At 38.6% G+C, this 17,302-nt stretch overlaps 1 protein-coding gene across 4 annotated transcripts; it reads right to left on the bottom strand.

Annotated features, from left to right (window-relative positions):
• Positions 1–1,830: 1,830 nt before the first annotated feature.
• LOC122070507 (methyl-CpG-binding domain protein 6) lies at positions 1,831–15,706 on the bottom strand. Of its 4 annotated transcripts, none has more exons than XM_042634669.1 (17): positions 15,506–15,706; positions 15,070–15,203; positions 14,382–14,443; positions 13,813–13,900; positions 13,584–13,645; positions 13,410–13,506; positions 12,406–12,915; positions 7,479–8,165; positions 6,910–6,939; positions 6,770–6,805; positions 6,633–6,668; positions 6,376–6,534; positions 6,193–6,294; positions 6,001–6,084; positions 4,913–5,120; positions 4,736–4,781; positions 1,831–2,575 (listed from the first exon to the last, which is right to left on the bottom strand). In XM_042634669.1, the coding sequence occupies exons 2-17, from the start codon at positions 15,166–15,168 to the stop codon at positions 2,437–2,439; spliced, it is 2,445 nt and encodes an 814-aa protein (XP_042490603.1). In that variant the 5' UTR covers positions 15,169–15,203; positions 15,506–15,706; the 3' UTR covers positions 1,831–2,436. The 4 variants fall into 4 exon arrangements, with proteins under 4 accessions (XP_042490603.1, XP_042490602.1, XP_042490605.1 ...); XM_042634668.1 differs by having other exon boundaries at positions 15,070–15,193; XM_042634671.1 differs by having other exon boundaries at positions 15,070–15,190.
• Positions 15,707–17,302: the final 1,596 nt, after the last annotated feature.

Below are 17,302 nucleotides of genomic sequence, written 5' to 3'. Positions count from 1 at the left end.
AGAGCTTTTACAAAAAATTAAGGAGAGGAATCTAAATGCTGCCTACATGTGTTTGCATCTTCACGCCAAGTCAATAGTTGCACAAGTGAAAGTGCCTCATGATTCGTATATAGAGGACTCATATATACGGCAAGGGAGGAGAGAGAGTGTCAAGGAAGAAAGATAATGCCAGAGGGCGTATACTATCAACATTGTGAAAATACGAAATAATGTGAGGAGCAATGGAGAGTCAATTATTAATTCACCCTCATTTGATTTTAGTATAGTGAAACAATTAAGTTGTCTACCTTGAGCTGTCCCAGTGAGCAAGTATGGTTGCTGCTGACTACACTGAATTGCCTCTAGTTGGTTTTTTTTTTTTGGTTGAAGGATCAATTATATATTAGAAAAGGAAAGAACAAAGCGGGGGTGAGAAACACCAGAAGAATCAGCAACAAGAAGAGAGGAAATAAAAGGGGGAGGGTGATCACACCAAAGTGTAAAAAAACTATTCCACACCCCAAACGCAGCGAGGGCATCAGCAACCGAATTAGCCTGTCTATATACATGCTTCAAAGTTATAGACAGAAAGCGCGATAGTCAAACGATGACAGTCATGGATGATAGGTTGGATTCGCTCTATGGAGAAAAATCCTATCCGAAGAAGAATTTGGCCGGCCACCCATTCTCTCTTGCCTCTAGCACCTCTTCAAAATCACCCAAACAGAACCAGCTCCGCAAAAGTTGGAAATCTTTTTCTTCCATGTATATATATATATATATATATATATATGAATATGCTCCAAAGTCAGGCTAAGTGGTTCTCAGCCATAACATTATGGGGATTGTTGAAATTTTTTATGTTCTTTTAAAGGTGAATGTTTTTGTCTATTATCTGCAAGCCAGGGGTGGCTGAGGAAAAGAATTCTGTAGGATTAATCAGTCTACCCCAAATAGTCTTCTCAACAGAAGTAGATTGTAGTATTTATAACCAATTCTTCCTTTGTTTTTGGGTTTAAGGTAGGGAGGAATAAGAGTTGAACAACTAAAGTTTTTGATGACAATGCAGAAATAAACTCCCCTGATCCCCAAATTAAAAACAGAAAAAATCCCCAACATTGGATAATCAAGGGGTGCGGCTGGCACCACATCACTTATTCTGGAAAATTAGGATGGTTTTGAGTTTCCAAAACCTTTGTCCATGGGAAATGTTCCATCAAATACCAATTTACATAGCTTGCATCAAGTTCTGATGAGTCAAATGATGATATGGTGGGGGAACAACATCCAGTAACAATGAAAAACATTTCCATTATCTGACATTTACAGATCAAATTTAGCCATGGCTCAGAATTAAACTTGACAGGGAGCACTAAAACCTGAAATATCTAGAATTATATGCCACTTCAATAGTTTTTAGCTTGTAGCTTTGCAGTAGTTAAACACTACTCTCTACCATGGAGACATCAACCATAGCTGCAGACATACAAGGCTGCGGTCATCCTCCACATTTCATGCATTACTAGGGGAGGATAACTTGATCAAGAAAAGCTTCCCTCACTGCCTATTCAAAGAGAACAATATCTTTCATTGAAAAAACACCAAAAAGAACAATATCATCCTCGAAGCAGATAAGATGACACCCTGACAACGTGGGGCCCATTTCTTCTTACACGAGATTTGTTAACTTAAGGACCAATCGGTTTAAGTAGTTCTCATGATCAGATGACACCCAAACGAAAACCACAATGAGTTGCTCCATTATTCAAAATTACAGCTAATTCTTCTCAAGGAAAAGAACACAGGCTCACAAATTTCATTTGATGCAAGCACATCCCAGAAACACTTTAATTACCAACAAGATCAAAACCATATTTATAAATTTGGTTCCATCATTAATAGAAACTCCAAAACTCTACCAAAAATCTAATGGTTCTCACGGACTCAAAAGTGACTGGTGATTGTGGAAGAAATGGAGACAGCAGCCTATTTTCCCCTTTTCCAGGGGCCGGGGGGAGGGGAAATTTTGGGGTTTGGGAAGTACAAAACCCGACCGACAACAAGCAAATAAAATACAATCGCCATAGGGACAGACATACAAAACACCCGATGGAATGCATTACCAAATAATAACTAGATTTACAGCAAACACAGACTATAAAAAATAAACTTGTGTCCCCATAGAAATGCCAGCCATCACACCACTTTTCCAGACAATCTTCCCCTCTCTCTCTCTCTCTCAGCTCTTCTTTTCTTCACCTTCAGCCTTAATACATGGACTTGCTAAACATTACACCTCAACTGGGCAAAGATGTATGAAAATACCTTTCTCATTCTCGATCCTTTCAGTTGATCTTCAATCAGAACAAATCAAACTTTTCCCTATGATGTTACGAGGCTGTAACAGCAAGAGGCTGCTGATACTAAAATGGCATCAAGAAGCCTTTGTACTTCTATCTATCCAAATGGGTTTCCTCCAACGGAAGAAAAAGAATTCGGCGTAGCAGGTTGTGAATATCTACCAGCAAGGTGCTGATCCATACCCAAATTCCCAAATGCAGCTCCATCATTGCCAAAACCCCCAGCTCCTCGGTGCCTGTAACGAAAGGCAGAATTATTAAGTAAAGGGAACTCGGGAAAAGACAACTAAAATCATTGAGAATTAACTTCTTGGCTTCTAATTACCAAATCAGTATCCATTATTCCAAACAAAAGAATCATATCAGTGATTAAATAATTCCTAATTACCTCTCTCTCTATTATTTTCGGTCATACACACATCTCTTTTCAAGTCCACATTTTCTTAACCAAATACTTTGTAAGTCCTCTCACTTGCCTCTGTAATTAACAAACTGATTGACACCAACCCCCACCACACCCCCCCCCCCCCCCCCCCCAAAAAGAAACCATAAACCAAAATATATATATATATATAAAGGAAATAGACAGGTCCCACTTTCCTCCCTCTAGGGGCATTAAATTCAATTTGTCTTATTATTCTAACAAGTCAGTCCAATAAATACCGCGTTTTTTGGTCCATATGATTCTGCATAGAATATATTCACTTCCCTCCCTTGTTTTTATCTGTTTCACATAGGACTTCTCATTTTGTGATGGAAATGCATTTCACTTCACTTGCAAACAGACAACATTGGGAGCACTAATATCTTTCAGTCTCCTAGGTTGACTAGATTTGACATATCAGGTCAAGCAGAAATCTAAAACTTGTTAATTCATTCAATGTAGAATATTTTTGAAGAAAGTATGTAATAAAAGATAGTCATGCTCATTGGTGCACGAATTTGATCTTTTTTTTTTCTTTCTCAAGTAAAGACTGTCTGAATGCTATGCAAAAAGCCAAAAAGACAAACGCATATGCTCAGGATGCTATATTTTTCAATGGTCCACAAAATGGGCCCTCTATAATATTCACCCCAGCCAGGTTTACCTACACAAAAAACCCAAAACCATATCCACCATCTACACATTTTTACAACATCAGCCTAATTATCCCAAATGATATATGTATCTAAACCCTACAATCTGGAAGCACTGAACACCAAGAGGACACCAATAGCTCTCCCTGCCACATTGTCTGCATTTTCTTCCTTTGGCTTCAAAGATAAGACTATCTCTTTCCCTCCACACCCTCCAAAAAGCGAAAGGAATAATCTGCCATAAGAATAAAGCCTTACCCTCGACTGGTCCCCCTTCCATTCTATCACAACAGACAACAATGACACAGAAAAAGTTCAATCCACACACACAACCAAGATGACCTTCCTCACACATCAGCAAAAATTGTCACCAAGGGAAGAGAAGCCACATTTTCTTTTCCTGCATCACATTATCTGCATGCATTTTTAATCTTCCATCCTCTTGATGGAGGGCCAGTAGGGAAGGGAAGAAATCCCTAAAGAACTGAGAGTTGCAAGGGAGGGAGAGTTGTCACACAAAGGAGGAGGGGGAAAAGGAGCTCACACGACCTTGCAAGTACCCATCTGGCACTAAACAATTCAATTCATTCCATTCTCCCATTTGTCCAATAACTTGGTTACATGCTTATATAATAAACTAAAATTAAAACTTGTCTAATTAAAATCTAAAACTAAAATAGCAACTCCTAATTACTTCTTAAGTTCTAACTAATGAAATTAGAAACAAAATAAAACTCAAATTGGTAACTCCCTACTTGTCTATCAACTACCAAAAATAAAAGATTACATATCTTCCCAAATAAAATAACTTAATATTTCCTAAATAAAAGAAATCCTAAGATATTCTACTAAACCCGAAAATCCAACCAGACCGGGGTCGTCTCAATCAACATTGCCAGACTCGTCAACTCGATTCAGCTTCAATTCTGCATCACCTCTTCTAATGGATGAAATTATTTTGACCCAGAGTAACTAGTTCTTGAAACCCTAGGAATGACCTAGGTCCACCTATATTTCTGCTCTTTCCATCCCTTTTACGAGAAGCACTTGACCGTCCTTTTTCTGAAGTCTTCAAGCACCTAACCCTATCTTTACCATCTTATTATTATCTTGGGCAGTCCCTATTTGGATATTTTCTCAATCTTTATAATTTATAGATCAGGTCGCTGTCAAACAGTAGATGTTTTGACTACACCATGGTCAATATTGCACCAACTGGGTAGTCTTTATTGTTACAGAAATATTAGACCTTTTTTTGTCATTATTTCACTTTTTATTTTATATATGGAAATAGAATGAGAAGGCTGAAGAAGGTGTACCCAAAGGAAAGCATATTGCTAGATGACTGTTGGCCCATGTATGCACCTGACATAATTGAACCAAATGTAAGTAAAACTGTCACAGGAGGAGAAAAGAAGAAGAAAAAGGGGGAAGGGGGGCGGGGTTGGGGGCGGGGATGGGGATTTAAACAAAACAGAAAGGAGCTGTGATTTTACTTGGAGGCATTGCAGATGCATAAGATGGTGACTGGGGACGTGGGGCTGAAGCATAAGACGGTGACTGGGGATGAAAAGCTGATGCATAAGATGGGGATTGCGGTTGCATCCATTGTGCTGGCGAGGTACCAATGCTGGAAGTACGCAATAAGCCTGTAGGTCTCACCATGTTTGGTAGCGCTCCTTGCAGCAATGCCATGGAAGGAAACTACATCAAAAGTAGAAGAAATTATGAAAGGCTAAACAATTGCTCTTCCACAAGATGTATTCAGGATTAAGAGGCTTAAATACATCAAAGCATTCCAGCAAATATTGTATTCAACTTAACTTATTAATCGATTAAAAAATAAAATTTATATGAACAAAACTGGAACGGTAACCAGTTGGGAGCTTTCTCAATCAAAGGCATCAATGAAGTTTCTTTGTGTACCTGACAACCCTGAATTGGTTATCACGGTGTGGGTGTTCGAGACCAACAGAGAAATCTAACATAGGTGATGGCACATGAAGAGTAGATAAAATTCAGACTTCTCCAATCATATCCAGGGTCCTAACGATGCCATTTACTTCCAAGGCTTCAAACCAATGATCAAGGATCTATGAGGGTGAGATTCTATAGAAATACACTTCACTGATCTAAGTGCCTTATTCAGGATACTAATATCCTTTCCAATGATAGCAAGAAGCAATCTCAGGTTTACCTTTCAAAATCTAGTATTGACATTCCATTCAAATATTTTACATTATTATATAGCATCCTCAAACTTATGACAGGAAAATCACAAAACATTTTTAAATTAAAACCATAAAAATATCAACAGATTTGAACCAGATATATATGCTTCGTGCTTTGAAACACAATCAAATAAGTGGCCTACCAAACTTCATCCTTTCTTTTTCTTCATCAAACAAGTAAAGAAGTTCCCAGAACACCTTTAAAAGGCATTTTAGCATTGCCAAAAAACAGGGGCCCTTGTAAGCATGATTTTCTTAAATGTTGTCAACAAAATTGTCCTATGAAAAAAAAAAAGAGCCACAGTAATGAATCGAGCAAAGAAAGCGGTTCAAATAAAATATTATCCACATACCATTGAAGCTTGAGCTAGACTTGGCTCCGTGTTGAGATCAAACGGGTTACTTGATTTTGCTGAATTGGGAAAGGCTGAAATTGGCTGTAACAGATAATCCAACATTTCAAATTAGTCAATACCCATATGGCTACGCAGATGTCACACAAAACCAACCAATTTGACACAATAATTGGTCTCAATGTCAAATACCATTGCAGTAGGATATTGCATGCCAAATCCCATTCCCGGACGTGGACCAGTTTGCCAACCTGGAACTGTAGGAACTGATGAATAGGCTGAGGTGAAAAGGTCCTGTAAAACATTGGCATTATTACTTCAAATAAAAAATTATGAGAACATAACCCATATAACAACATAAAGGAAAACTCTTACTTGTGGTAGTTCTTTTCTTCCACTCATTTTTCCTTCCACAAGGGCAGGATGTAATGAAGCTCCAGAACTGGCATCTTGGACCGGCTTTAATTGAGATGGTTGAGCAGTTAGAGTGTTCAAAGTTCCCAGCACATTTGGTGGAACTGAGGAACCCCATTGCTATTAAAAAAGAGGGGGAGGGGGGATAAGCCAACAACTCAACCACCATGATAACAGCAATTTTAATAGAAAAAACCAAATAATGTCATGTTTCTTACTTGATTATTTGAAGCTCCACTACCTGAAGGAGTGAGCTGCAGCATGGAAATACACATAAGGAAAGAAGTTATACAGCTACCTACCATGACACAACAATAAATAACAATAATAGAAAAGGCTACATCATGAGTCTTACCTGACTAGATGGGTTTCCACTAACTGAAGGAGTGAGCTGCAGCAGAAAACCACATAAGGATACAACTACAACTATATGACCAAAAGGCACTATAGTGACAATAACAAGAAGAATATAAAAATCCAAGTCACGAATCTTACTTGGTTATTTGGAGCTCCGTTAGCTGGAAGCTGCAGGGAAGAAATGCGCATAAGGCAACAACTAACACCAAAATTGCAACAACAATAGCAGCACAGGTTCTGTAAGTGGGTCACCTAGAAAAGCTTCTCTACCTGGGTCAGGAATCTGCTACAAGCAGCTCGGATGGAGCTGAATTTTTGTGCACAGATAGCTTCCACCATTCATCCCAGATAGAGCTTGGCACATTAATAAAAGTGGCCAAAAATTTTAAATTTTGAACAAAGTTGCAATAATTGCTGGGCAGCGAATGATCCAAGAGGAAAGGCCAAATTAATTTTGAGCCACATAGTTAGTCAAGCCATCAACTTTGCCATGTGGCTAATGAAGTCCTTCTATCCACACAGCAGTGAGAATGGCCACATCAGCCTTCCATGTGGCTAAATAAGACACATGTAGAGAAGTTTCTCTAAGTGATCCACTTTAGAAAACCTTTTCCCCATTAACAATGATAATGTTACTGTAGGTGATAATGAGTATATGATGATTACCAAAACAGCAACATTAGAAAAGAAACAACATTATGTCTTACCTGATTACTTGGAGCCCCGCTAACCGAAGGAATGGCCTGATGAGCAGCAGATTGACTATCAGAGGTAGAAAATAAAGAATACTGATGCTGCTGCCCATTTGGCCACGGCCCCCCATCAGTAGCCTTGACAAAGGTATTACCGCCACCCGACATCATGCCTCCATGTGCAGCTGTTGGAGCATTGCCACTGACAGGAAACATTGACATGTTCCCTGATGGCGCAACTGCTGGAGCACCATAACCATGTGATGTTGAGATGCCTAGAGAAGCAGCTGCGAGACCAGCACTAGGTGGGAACATTGACACATTGCCTACAGGTACAGTTGATGGAGCACCAGTACTACCAGGCAATGCTGACGTATTGCTTATGGGCAGAGCTGGTGGAGCTGCCAACTGAGACAATACAGATTCCAAAGTGTTCACATTTGAAGGAACCTGAGAAACCTTTTCTTGTGTACCAAAAGCAAAAGAAGCCCAATCGTTGCTGTCAGGGTATGAACTTGTTGCTGGCTGTGGAACTGACTGCATTGTAGGTGGTGGTGTTGGTTGTGGTTGTGGTTGTGGTGCAACTGAAGCCACAGGAGGTTCAGGATCATCATTGAAGTCAATCAAGCTTCCAGTACTTGCCTTTTTGAGTTCCACCAAAGTTCCATCAAGGGTCCCCAAGCTACTGGAAGATGCAGTTCTCTGCAGTAAGAACCCTTTGAAGGATAAGTAAATAAGTAAACTTCCACTTGAATAACAAAGCCCAAATAGACTCAATTTCTCAGATCTAGCACACAATAACTTCAGCCCACAAGATCCAGGATAAATAGGCAATCTCAAGTGCCACAGAAAATTAACTTTTGGACTGGGGAAATAGCTTCTATTCCTGTAGGTCCTGAGTATCTCCTAATAGCTCAACTCACAATTTCTAGTGAACAAAGTAACTGAAGGAAAAGAGAAAAAGAAGATGCACGGGCATGGGCTCACAAGATAGGGGGAGAGAGACGTAGAATGTAAGAGCAGGAAGAAAATTTGCAGTAATCAGTTCAAATCCCAGAATTCGATAAAATAGCATTCGGTCTAGGATGTAAGAGCATATCCTTCAAACAGGCCCATGGTACTCGCCAAAACCTCTCTTATTCTACTCTCATCCAAAATCCTAAACCAAAATTAAAAGAATTGCTTTCCACAGAATCCTCCCTCTTTTACCATAACGGACAAAACTTCAACACTTCAACCAATAAATCTTACACCACAAAGATTAATTAATCAAAATACTACAAGGCTTTGCTGCCAGAAACTTCAAATCCAAAGGGCCAATGCCCCACAAACTTTATTCAGATAAAGAGCAACCTCTTCAACTCTTCTTCTCCTCCTTTCGAAACCTTTGCCAGGATGTTTTTATTTGGCCCCCTGATTCAGGAGTTTAAGGACCTCCTCCATAAGCCCCACCTATAGACCACCAGCTCACCTAGTTGCCAATCCTGTCTTTTATCTGTCTAAGTCAATTAACAGGGAGGAGTCCAGTCTGTCATTCTCCTCCAGCAAATGGTGCAACGATCAGTCAATCAAGTCGCCTACTGAAACCAAGGGATGGCTAGCAGGCAACAATTTTTTTGGCCCAACAAGAAAATGATATATTGGATTCACTGAAAAAGAAGAGGGTCAAACCCTCCACAAGTTTCAATAGAGAATCGCACAATTTAATGCATGGTCCATATTTTTTTATCATTTCTCATTCTTTTCTTTTGTGTAAAGTAGGTTGTGTCATGTTATTCACACTCCAGGCATACAATTATGTCTACCAGGTTTGGAGAACTGCCACAATCTAGTTTCTGACAAAGTCTGGGGATTGAAACATATATCTGCCTCTGGAGCAGGTGGAAACTTGAATCAGCCTTTAGCACAATTTATCAGACTTCAGAACACCTAACCAAGCCCTCCACAAGAAAATGATATATTGGATTCACTGAAAAAGAAGAGGGTCAAACCCTCCACAAGTTTCAATAGAGAATCGCACAATTTAATGCATAGTCCATATGTTTTTATCATTTCTCATTCTTTTCTTTTGTGTAAAGTAGGTTGTGTCACATTATTCACACTTCAGGTATATAATTATATCTACCAGGTTTGGAGAACTGCCACAATCTAGTTTCTGACAAAGTCTGGGGATTGAAACATATATCTGCCTCTGGAGCAGGTGGAAACTTGATCAGCCTTTAGCACAATTTGTCAGACTTCAGAACACCAAACCAAGCCTATAAAAGAAGTGCAAATACACAGCTTTTAAATTTCAAAACAGTAGAGAATCTTAGCAACTGAAGCTTGCTTTCTAACAAAAGGAAATTTGATTAAGAGAAGAAAAACATGTACCTAGTGCTGTCATATTTGTCCAAACCATAGTTGGACAAAGAAACACACAGCGTCACTATCACGATAAGTCAAAAGAGAAGACACTATCTGCAAAATAAATTTCTGGAAAGCAGACCTGGTGGAAGAACAGGAATCAGCTATGTTTGAAGAAACTGGTTCTTCTCACAGTAACTGCGTTTTGGCCCCAAACTACACTACCAGAATTGCCCCTTTGTTTGAACACACCACCCACTTTTAGGACCAAAGGTTCAGGAATGAGGGAGATTAAACTCTTAGGCGATGGTAAGGCGTTGGTAAGGCGCTAATGCGCTCGAGAGAGGTTAAGACAGTAAGCCACTTTATGTTGGGTATGAAAGGCGGCCGCCTTATGCTGTAAGGCACTATAAGGCACCTAAGGCAACCGCTTAATGGGCTTTTTAAAAAAAGATTTGTTCTTACAACTGATTTATGAATATTCCAAAATAGACTTGATGATTGGCTGGTGCATAAATTTTGATGCACATGAGATACAGTGGATCAAAAGCCAATGACTTAAAACTCTACCAAAAAAACACGATATTTTCTCAAAACCCCAAATTGCTCCACAACGGTGAAGCACTCCAGTGGTCCCTCCTCCTTCGATTCTTCTTTGGCAGCCTCTGGGGAAGGTTCCTTCCCCTCTATCCAGGTATATTGTTGTTTATTTTTTTATTTTTCTGATTTTTCTCATCTTCTTTGTGAGAATTTTTTTTTCTCTCTTCTTCTTTCTCTCCCTTCTTCTTCCTTATTTCTTCTTCTTTCATCTTCATTTGTTCATCATAGTCTTACGAATTTCAAGTCTTAATAGTTTTTTTTTTTTACCTACGGTGAGACCGCGAGAGTCGCAAGACTCTTGCTGATGCAGTACAATCATTCCACACCCTTACCTTTATTCCCCTTCTTTCTTCTTGTCCCATAATTCTTTTCTTCTGTTTATTCGATTTCTCCTTCTTATACTACCTCAGTAGTTTGAAATTTTCTGTATTTACTGTTTATACTCTGTTTTGAGTGGTAGAATAGACAGAGGGAGAGGAGTTTAATCTCCCTCATTCCTGAACCTTTGGTCCTAAAAGTGGGTGGTGTATTCAAACAAAGAGGCAATTCTGGTAGTGTAGTTTGAGGCCAAAACGCAATTACTATGAGCAGAATCAGTTTCTTCAAACACAACTAATTCCTATTCTTCCACCAGGTCTGCTTTCCAGAAATTTATTTTGCAGATAGTGTCTTCTCTTTTGACTTATCGTGATAGTGACGCTGTGTTTCTCTTTCCCCTTGCGTCAGCTGTGTGTTACTCATACCTAACAGTTGAACATTATTGGGATTGATCAAAGTAGGGCGCTTACATATTAGTAATGAATACTTGTATATTTAAAGTCTTTTTTCTTTATATTTATAATTTTGTTTCATAATTATGTATTTGTATTATATGTTAATATGTTATGATCATCATGATGATGATTGATGAATGGTAATTGATGATTGATGAAGATGAATATCTTACATTGGTATGAAGTATGAACCTTTAATATGTATTTAGCATATGAGTAGTAGGAGTATGAACATTTAATATTTATTTAGCATATGAGTAGTAGGATTCAACTAGGATTTGAGTACAATAGAATGGTTTTATAAAAAAATTACACAGGAATGCTTGAGTCAATAAGGCGACGCCTTATCGCTAAGGTGCTATAAAAGACCCTCAAACGCCTCAGCCACCTCACTGCCTTAATAACTATGGTCCAAACCTTCTAGAGAAAATAAATCCAACAAGCTAATCGTAAACTAAAATCAGGCTGATCAAGACCAACTAAAAATACTAGGTTATATGTTTGTCAATGTGAAAACATTGCTGATATCAATATACATCAGCAAGCAGTTTTGTGCTACAAACTGTACACGGATCAAAGTCACACTGCTTTAAGCAAGTCCTATCATATAAGGTTGTTGGCAACAAGTCTGAGTGAGTTCCAGTCAAAAAAGTTGTAATCCAAAAAAGAGGAGCCTAGTCAGTTATTCACAGTATATCAGAAAATCCATAGAACTCAAAAGAGAGAGAGAGAGAGAGAGAGAGAGAGAGAGAGAGAGAGAGAGAGAGAGAGGGGGGGAGGGCTCTGGCAGAAGGAAACTGGCTGACCTAGGCCATTATGCAATCCCATTGAATCATTTTGGTGATTGAAGCAGAACACAGATTTTAAAGAGTCCCAAGAAAACACAGCAGAATGCAGAGATTTTTGAAGATGGGACCCAAGCTCAACAGGTTAACCAACTATTGTGGAGGTCTCAGATGTTCATGATTCTGGGATAAGCAAGATTTCGTTCAACAAAGACAAATAGCTATTACAACTTCAATCATCATGGCTAAAAGGCAAAATGAAATAAACATAGTGGTATTCAAACCATTATTTATAACATGAAAAAATAACAAAATTAGTGAACAACATCCAATCATCTTATTTGTGCTACACTAGGTGTTTTAATGGCCAAAGAAATGCTAGAAGCATTTTCTAAAACACAAACAAGTCAAAATTCATAATCCAAGATGGAACTTCACCTGTGTATGTGCTGAGCCATCCACAACCTTCTTACCATTTTCTTTAGGAGGTTCGCCAACCCGAAGAGGGGGAACATCCTCCCCCAAGATCTCTCTTACAGGACGTACCATAGGAGGACTGGAGGCATCCAGGTCCTTTTGATGGTTTGGTGTGTCCTTTTGATGGTTTGGTGAGTCCTTTTGATGGTTTGGTGACTTACCATCTAGCTTGGATTCTCCATCAGAAAGCTTGCGGTCTTCAAATCGCCGGCCATTTGGAAATCTATCATCTCGAAACCTATCATCAACCACTTCAAAACGAGCAGGACTTCTCCTGTATTCACCATGCCTTTGACTTTGTTGATCATATCCAGGACTTCTCCTTTCATCTTTACCGTATCTGAAATTTCTGTCATCATTTCTACCACCAGAACCATATCGACGTTCATATGCATCCTCATAAGGTGGACTACGAGAACCCCCACGATATGTATCATACCTTCTGTTTTCATTAGAATCCTCCCTATCACCCTGTTGATACAGAAGAGTAACAGCTTTAATGAATGAAAGGACCAGACATTTCAAATGGTTTCCATCATTACTACATTGACAAGATCCAGAAATGCTAAATTTGTAGGTTATAGCAGCCTATAAAGGCCATTTTCTAGGTTACCCATCAGACTGACCATGCCAAGAATGGACAAGGGAGATCCTAAATAAATAAAACATCATGGCATTCAAAACAACCTCTTCGTCACAGTTGGAATCCATCTCAACTTTGCACAAGCAAACATGGGTGAGTCCATGCAATAGAGAATCTCACACCCATCGCATTGATCAAGTATCAGACCAGACAGGTTGGGGAAATGCCTAAACAAAGCTCAAAGTTATAAAAAGAAATATAGAAATGCCATTATTTCCATTATAGTCAAATCAAACACCACAACTCATCGTTCATTTATTTTACTTTAAATTTAAATTATTTAAGGAAAAGAATAATGGCTTGTAGGCTGAACTCAGCTTACCATTTTCACCCTAGGAGGCTTGTCAGTAGCCCTCTCACCAGTATATCTTCTATCCACATAAACATGCTTAATGAAGTCCCTGAGTCTCTCAACATTACTGGAAACAAACCTTCGAGTCAAAATCTCATCCATTGCTAACATCACTCAAAAATATAAAATAGCTACAATAATAACCTGCTATCTGGTTGAGAATGACGCTGTGCATCCCATTCTTTGAAGTAAATTTCTCTAGCACGCTGTGAAAACCAAAACAATTAATTTAAGAAAATGAACAGTACAGAAGGATAATTAAGGATTAGCATTCTGTATAATTAAGGATAAGCATTTAGTATAATTTAAGGATCAGAAATTGAAAAGAAGGGGAAGGGGGAAGCCAAATCAATCAACAGGTTTGCAACTGTACCTCATTTCCCCCTCCTTGAAGAGCACTAACTTCCTGTGAAGTAAATTTTGCCATTGATACTGATTTTACACGGTGCGTGAACTCCCGACTGTAATTATTTTTCAAAACAAATCATAAAACTTAAGTCAGCACAACCATTTGCACCTAGGATACTAAAATTAGGGAAAGGTTTGCTTGTCTGACAGACCACGGTAGTCTATGGGCATGGAAAGGATAGAAATCATCATTTTAGGGGTAGTTTGGTCACTTCATCCTATAGGGGGGAGATTTTATTCTATTTTTGTGGTCTACTGTTCCAGACCACGCTGTCACATCTCTGTTCCACCGAACAGAAAATTTTTCTCCTTGAAATTAATAATTGAATGCAGCTGCCCCTATTAAAATTAATCAAGATTCTGCCCTGGACAGTGGACAGTAACAATCTTCTTCATGGCTACAATCTCAAATAGAACCTCATTACTCATGACGTACCAGATGCCCAATTAGATTATGTAGAATGTGGAAACGAGAATTGAAAGAGAAACAAAATAGCAACATATTGGTGCACACAGAAGATCATTTGCACTTACTGTATCCCACTGCAGGTTGTGCAAATAAATGTCCAGAAGTTAATGCAAACATATTGAGGTCCCTGAGTAGCAAAATAATTCAAAAAATAAAAGAAATGTTAGAGCAAGTAAAGTGGCTTTTCATGTCACACCAGGTAAACAATTCTTCAACTGAATCACGAACCCAAGATTGTTTTAAAATTTATCCTCGTAATCAAGTACGACATGACAAACACAAGTAGCAGGGAAACATCAAAATTGTCCTACTCTTCGATCTTTATAAGAAAAATGCAGACCTGTTCTCTCTCTCTCTCTCTCTCTCTCTCTCTCTCTCTTCAAATATTAGATTTGACCTTTCGCACATAAGGCTTTAAATGCCTAGAGTTTCAATTGCACCTTATACTGATGAAGGGGAAAGGTATTATTGATTACAGATACTTTCCTTATTCCAAAAAGCTCCAATTGTTCTTGCTGTCCCGATTTCCTTACCCTCTTGCTTATTAATCCATTAAAATTAAATTTAATACACAAATACGAACGGAATTCATAATACATTGCATATTTGCTTCACTGCAATTGTAGATCTCCCGGTAAATTTTGCAACAACGAAATGAAACTAAAAAACTAGTAACTGCAACGCTCCAAGCTCAAATTAAGAGAACAAGATAACAACAACAGAAAAGGAGATGCAGAAATAGATAATGCATACCAGACTGTTGCAATTCATACATCTCCGATTCGCAGGAAGTTTCAGCAGGCCCCGGATGATCTTCTCATTTTTCTCGTCTTCCTTCACCCGACTTGCCATTTTTCGTCAGACTCCTCAAATTCTACTGCGATTTGCTAAAAACCAAAAAGGATAAGGAAAATTGAGGGGAACAAAATGAATCTTCCGATCAATATGCCACTTTGGAAACCAAAATCCACAATATCAACCAAAAAAAGAAATTTAACACAGATTTTACTAGTTAAGACATAAAAATCAACTCAAAGTTCCAAATCCGCATCGAATTCTAAGATCTAAGAACGGATCCGAAAATATAGAGCGCCGAAACCAGCTAAGACAAATTGAATTGATCAGGGATTCAGGTCATAAACCCAGGGGGAGAAAAAAGAGTAGAACGAGAAAGAGATCCAGCTAAGACCTGATTTGTAGTAGTATGAAGCGATTCAACTCCTGAAATCTAGCTGGCGCTGAACAAATCCTCGAATGGAGATGATGAGCAAAAACGAAGATCGACCAGATGCATGAATTTCCAGGTATTTTGAGACTTTTTAGGGTTTAGAATCGACGATCTGTACAGAAAAATCTTTATTTTCTTTTCCAAATTGGAAGAGAGAGAAACAAAGAAAGCGACGGAGAGAGGAAGCCACTTCTTGTCTTCGCTGTGGTCACCCCGGAAACGTCGCCGGTTTTACCGGTGGACTACCGGTTTTTGCCGGTTCGGAGAGGAATAATTCATTATCGAAATTACATAAATGCCCCCGATCACTGTCCTTCACGATAGTAAACTACTAAGCTTTACTTTGCTTTCTTTAACGAAATCAACGTAATCTTACATAGAAATCTGACGTGTCAAGCAATCGTCACTGACAGAATAAGTGATCCTCCACGTTAGAATGGAATCCGTGTTCCAACTCGTATCCGAAGATGCCAATCCGACGGTGAAATGAATATTGTCACGTGAATAGTCAAATTATAGTACTAAAAACCGTACGAAGTAAAATCGTTAATTACCGAACACTTTTGTGTTCCTGTCAGAAGCACTCCCGCGCCGACATTGTAGATTAAATGACTGAAATACCCCTGATTCAGGTTGTCCACGTGTCCACGCTTTCTGGTATGCACGTAATAATAAATAAAAATAAAAATTAAGCATTAACGACTGTCATGGGCCGGCGAGGTAAGTAGTCTCTCAGGCCCGGATTGGAATAAGATTAGATCAGGGGCCTCATGGTGGGCCCATTGGAATTTATTCAAATTTTAGAGGAGAGAGAACAACAGCTTATACTCATCAGATGCGCATCGAGACGCACATGGTAAAGTGCCACCCGTACAGTGGTCCCACTTTCCATATGTCCTTCCACCTTCGTTTAACTTGACTTTTAGCGTAATTAATGACATATTAACAATAAATTTGGTTTTTATTCGTATATAAGTTTGGTTTTGCATAATGACAAAAAAGGTCTTCAATTTTCACTAATAGCAATAAGTAGCCCAGGGATGTCAAAATTCAGTCCAAACCGGTCAGACCAACCAAAATGTTAGGTTCAAAACTCGGATCAAACCAAATCTTTACCGTTTGGTATGGTATTGGGGTTTATTGAACTGTTAGGAATCAATGCACATAAATCGGCCGATTGGAATCAATCCAAATCAAGATTGGCCTAGGCTTGTTCGGCCTTCTATTTCTGTTTTTTCATTCTATGGTACTTAGAGAATCATCCGGTTCAACCAATTTTTGAACCTATTTATGTGTCCTCAACCATAGACCTTGGACAATAAAAAATGAGCACATTTGAACCCACCCCTGTAAGTGAATTTGCAGTTCCAGTGGATAAAGAAAAACTGAGTGTTCAAAAAAAAAAAAAAAAGAGGATTCCCATAGAACTATTGATTTAATGTGTATAGTCGGGTACCTGTCAATCAGAATTGTACCATATGTATTGACTGTTATCAATTTTATCGATGTCTTAATTTATATATATTTTACTTTTTTGATTTTTTTATTTTCCTTTATTTTTCCTTAATCATGGTATGTATCAATCATTCATGCGTCAATCGGCAAGGCAATCCATTCATAACCAACCATCTTAGTTTTTAAGTAGTCCGTTATGGATCTGAATAGCCCAAAATATGGAGGGGCTGCTTCTTACTAGTTTTTTTTCTTTCCTTTGTTGGTTGGTTATTAGCTATTACCTGCTTAACTGAGCCCCATGGT

This window comes from Macadamia integrifolia, unplaced genomic scaffold, assembly GCF_013358625.1.
Source record: "Macadamia integrifolia cultivar HAES 741 unplaced genomic scaffold, SCU_Mint_v3 scaffold94, whole genome shotgun sequence".
Classification (NCBI taxonomy): Eukaryota; Viridiplantae; Streptophyta; class Magnoliopsida; order Proteales; family Proteaceae; genus Macadamia; species Macadamia integrifolia.
Note: the sequence above shows the minus strand (reverse complement) of the source record. Positions and strands in the feature narration are given on the sequence as shown.

Excerpts from the sequence above, each read along its gene's own strand:
- LOC122070507 (XM_042634669.1), bottom strand. The coding sequence starts at position 15,168 with ATGGCAAGTCGGGTGAAGGAAGACGAGAAAAATGAGAAGATCATCCGG. Across the intron at positions 14,444-15,069 it reads GTATGAATTGCAACAGTCTG|GGACCTCAATATGTTTGCAT; the intron begins GTATGCATTATC and ends TTTGCTACTCAG. Across the intron at positions 5,121-6,000 it reads GTCTAGCTCAAGCTTCAATG|TTTCCTTCCATGGCATTGCT; the intron begins GTATGTGGATAA and ends CTTTTGATGTAG.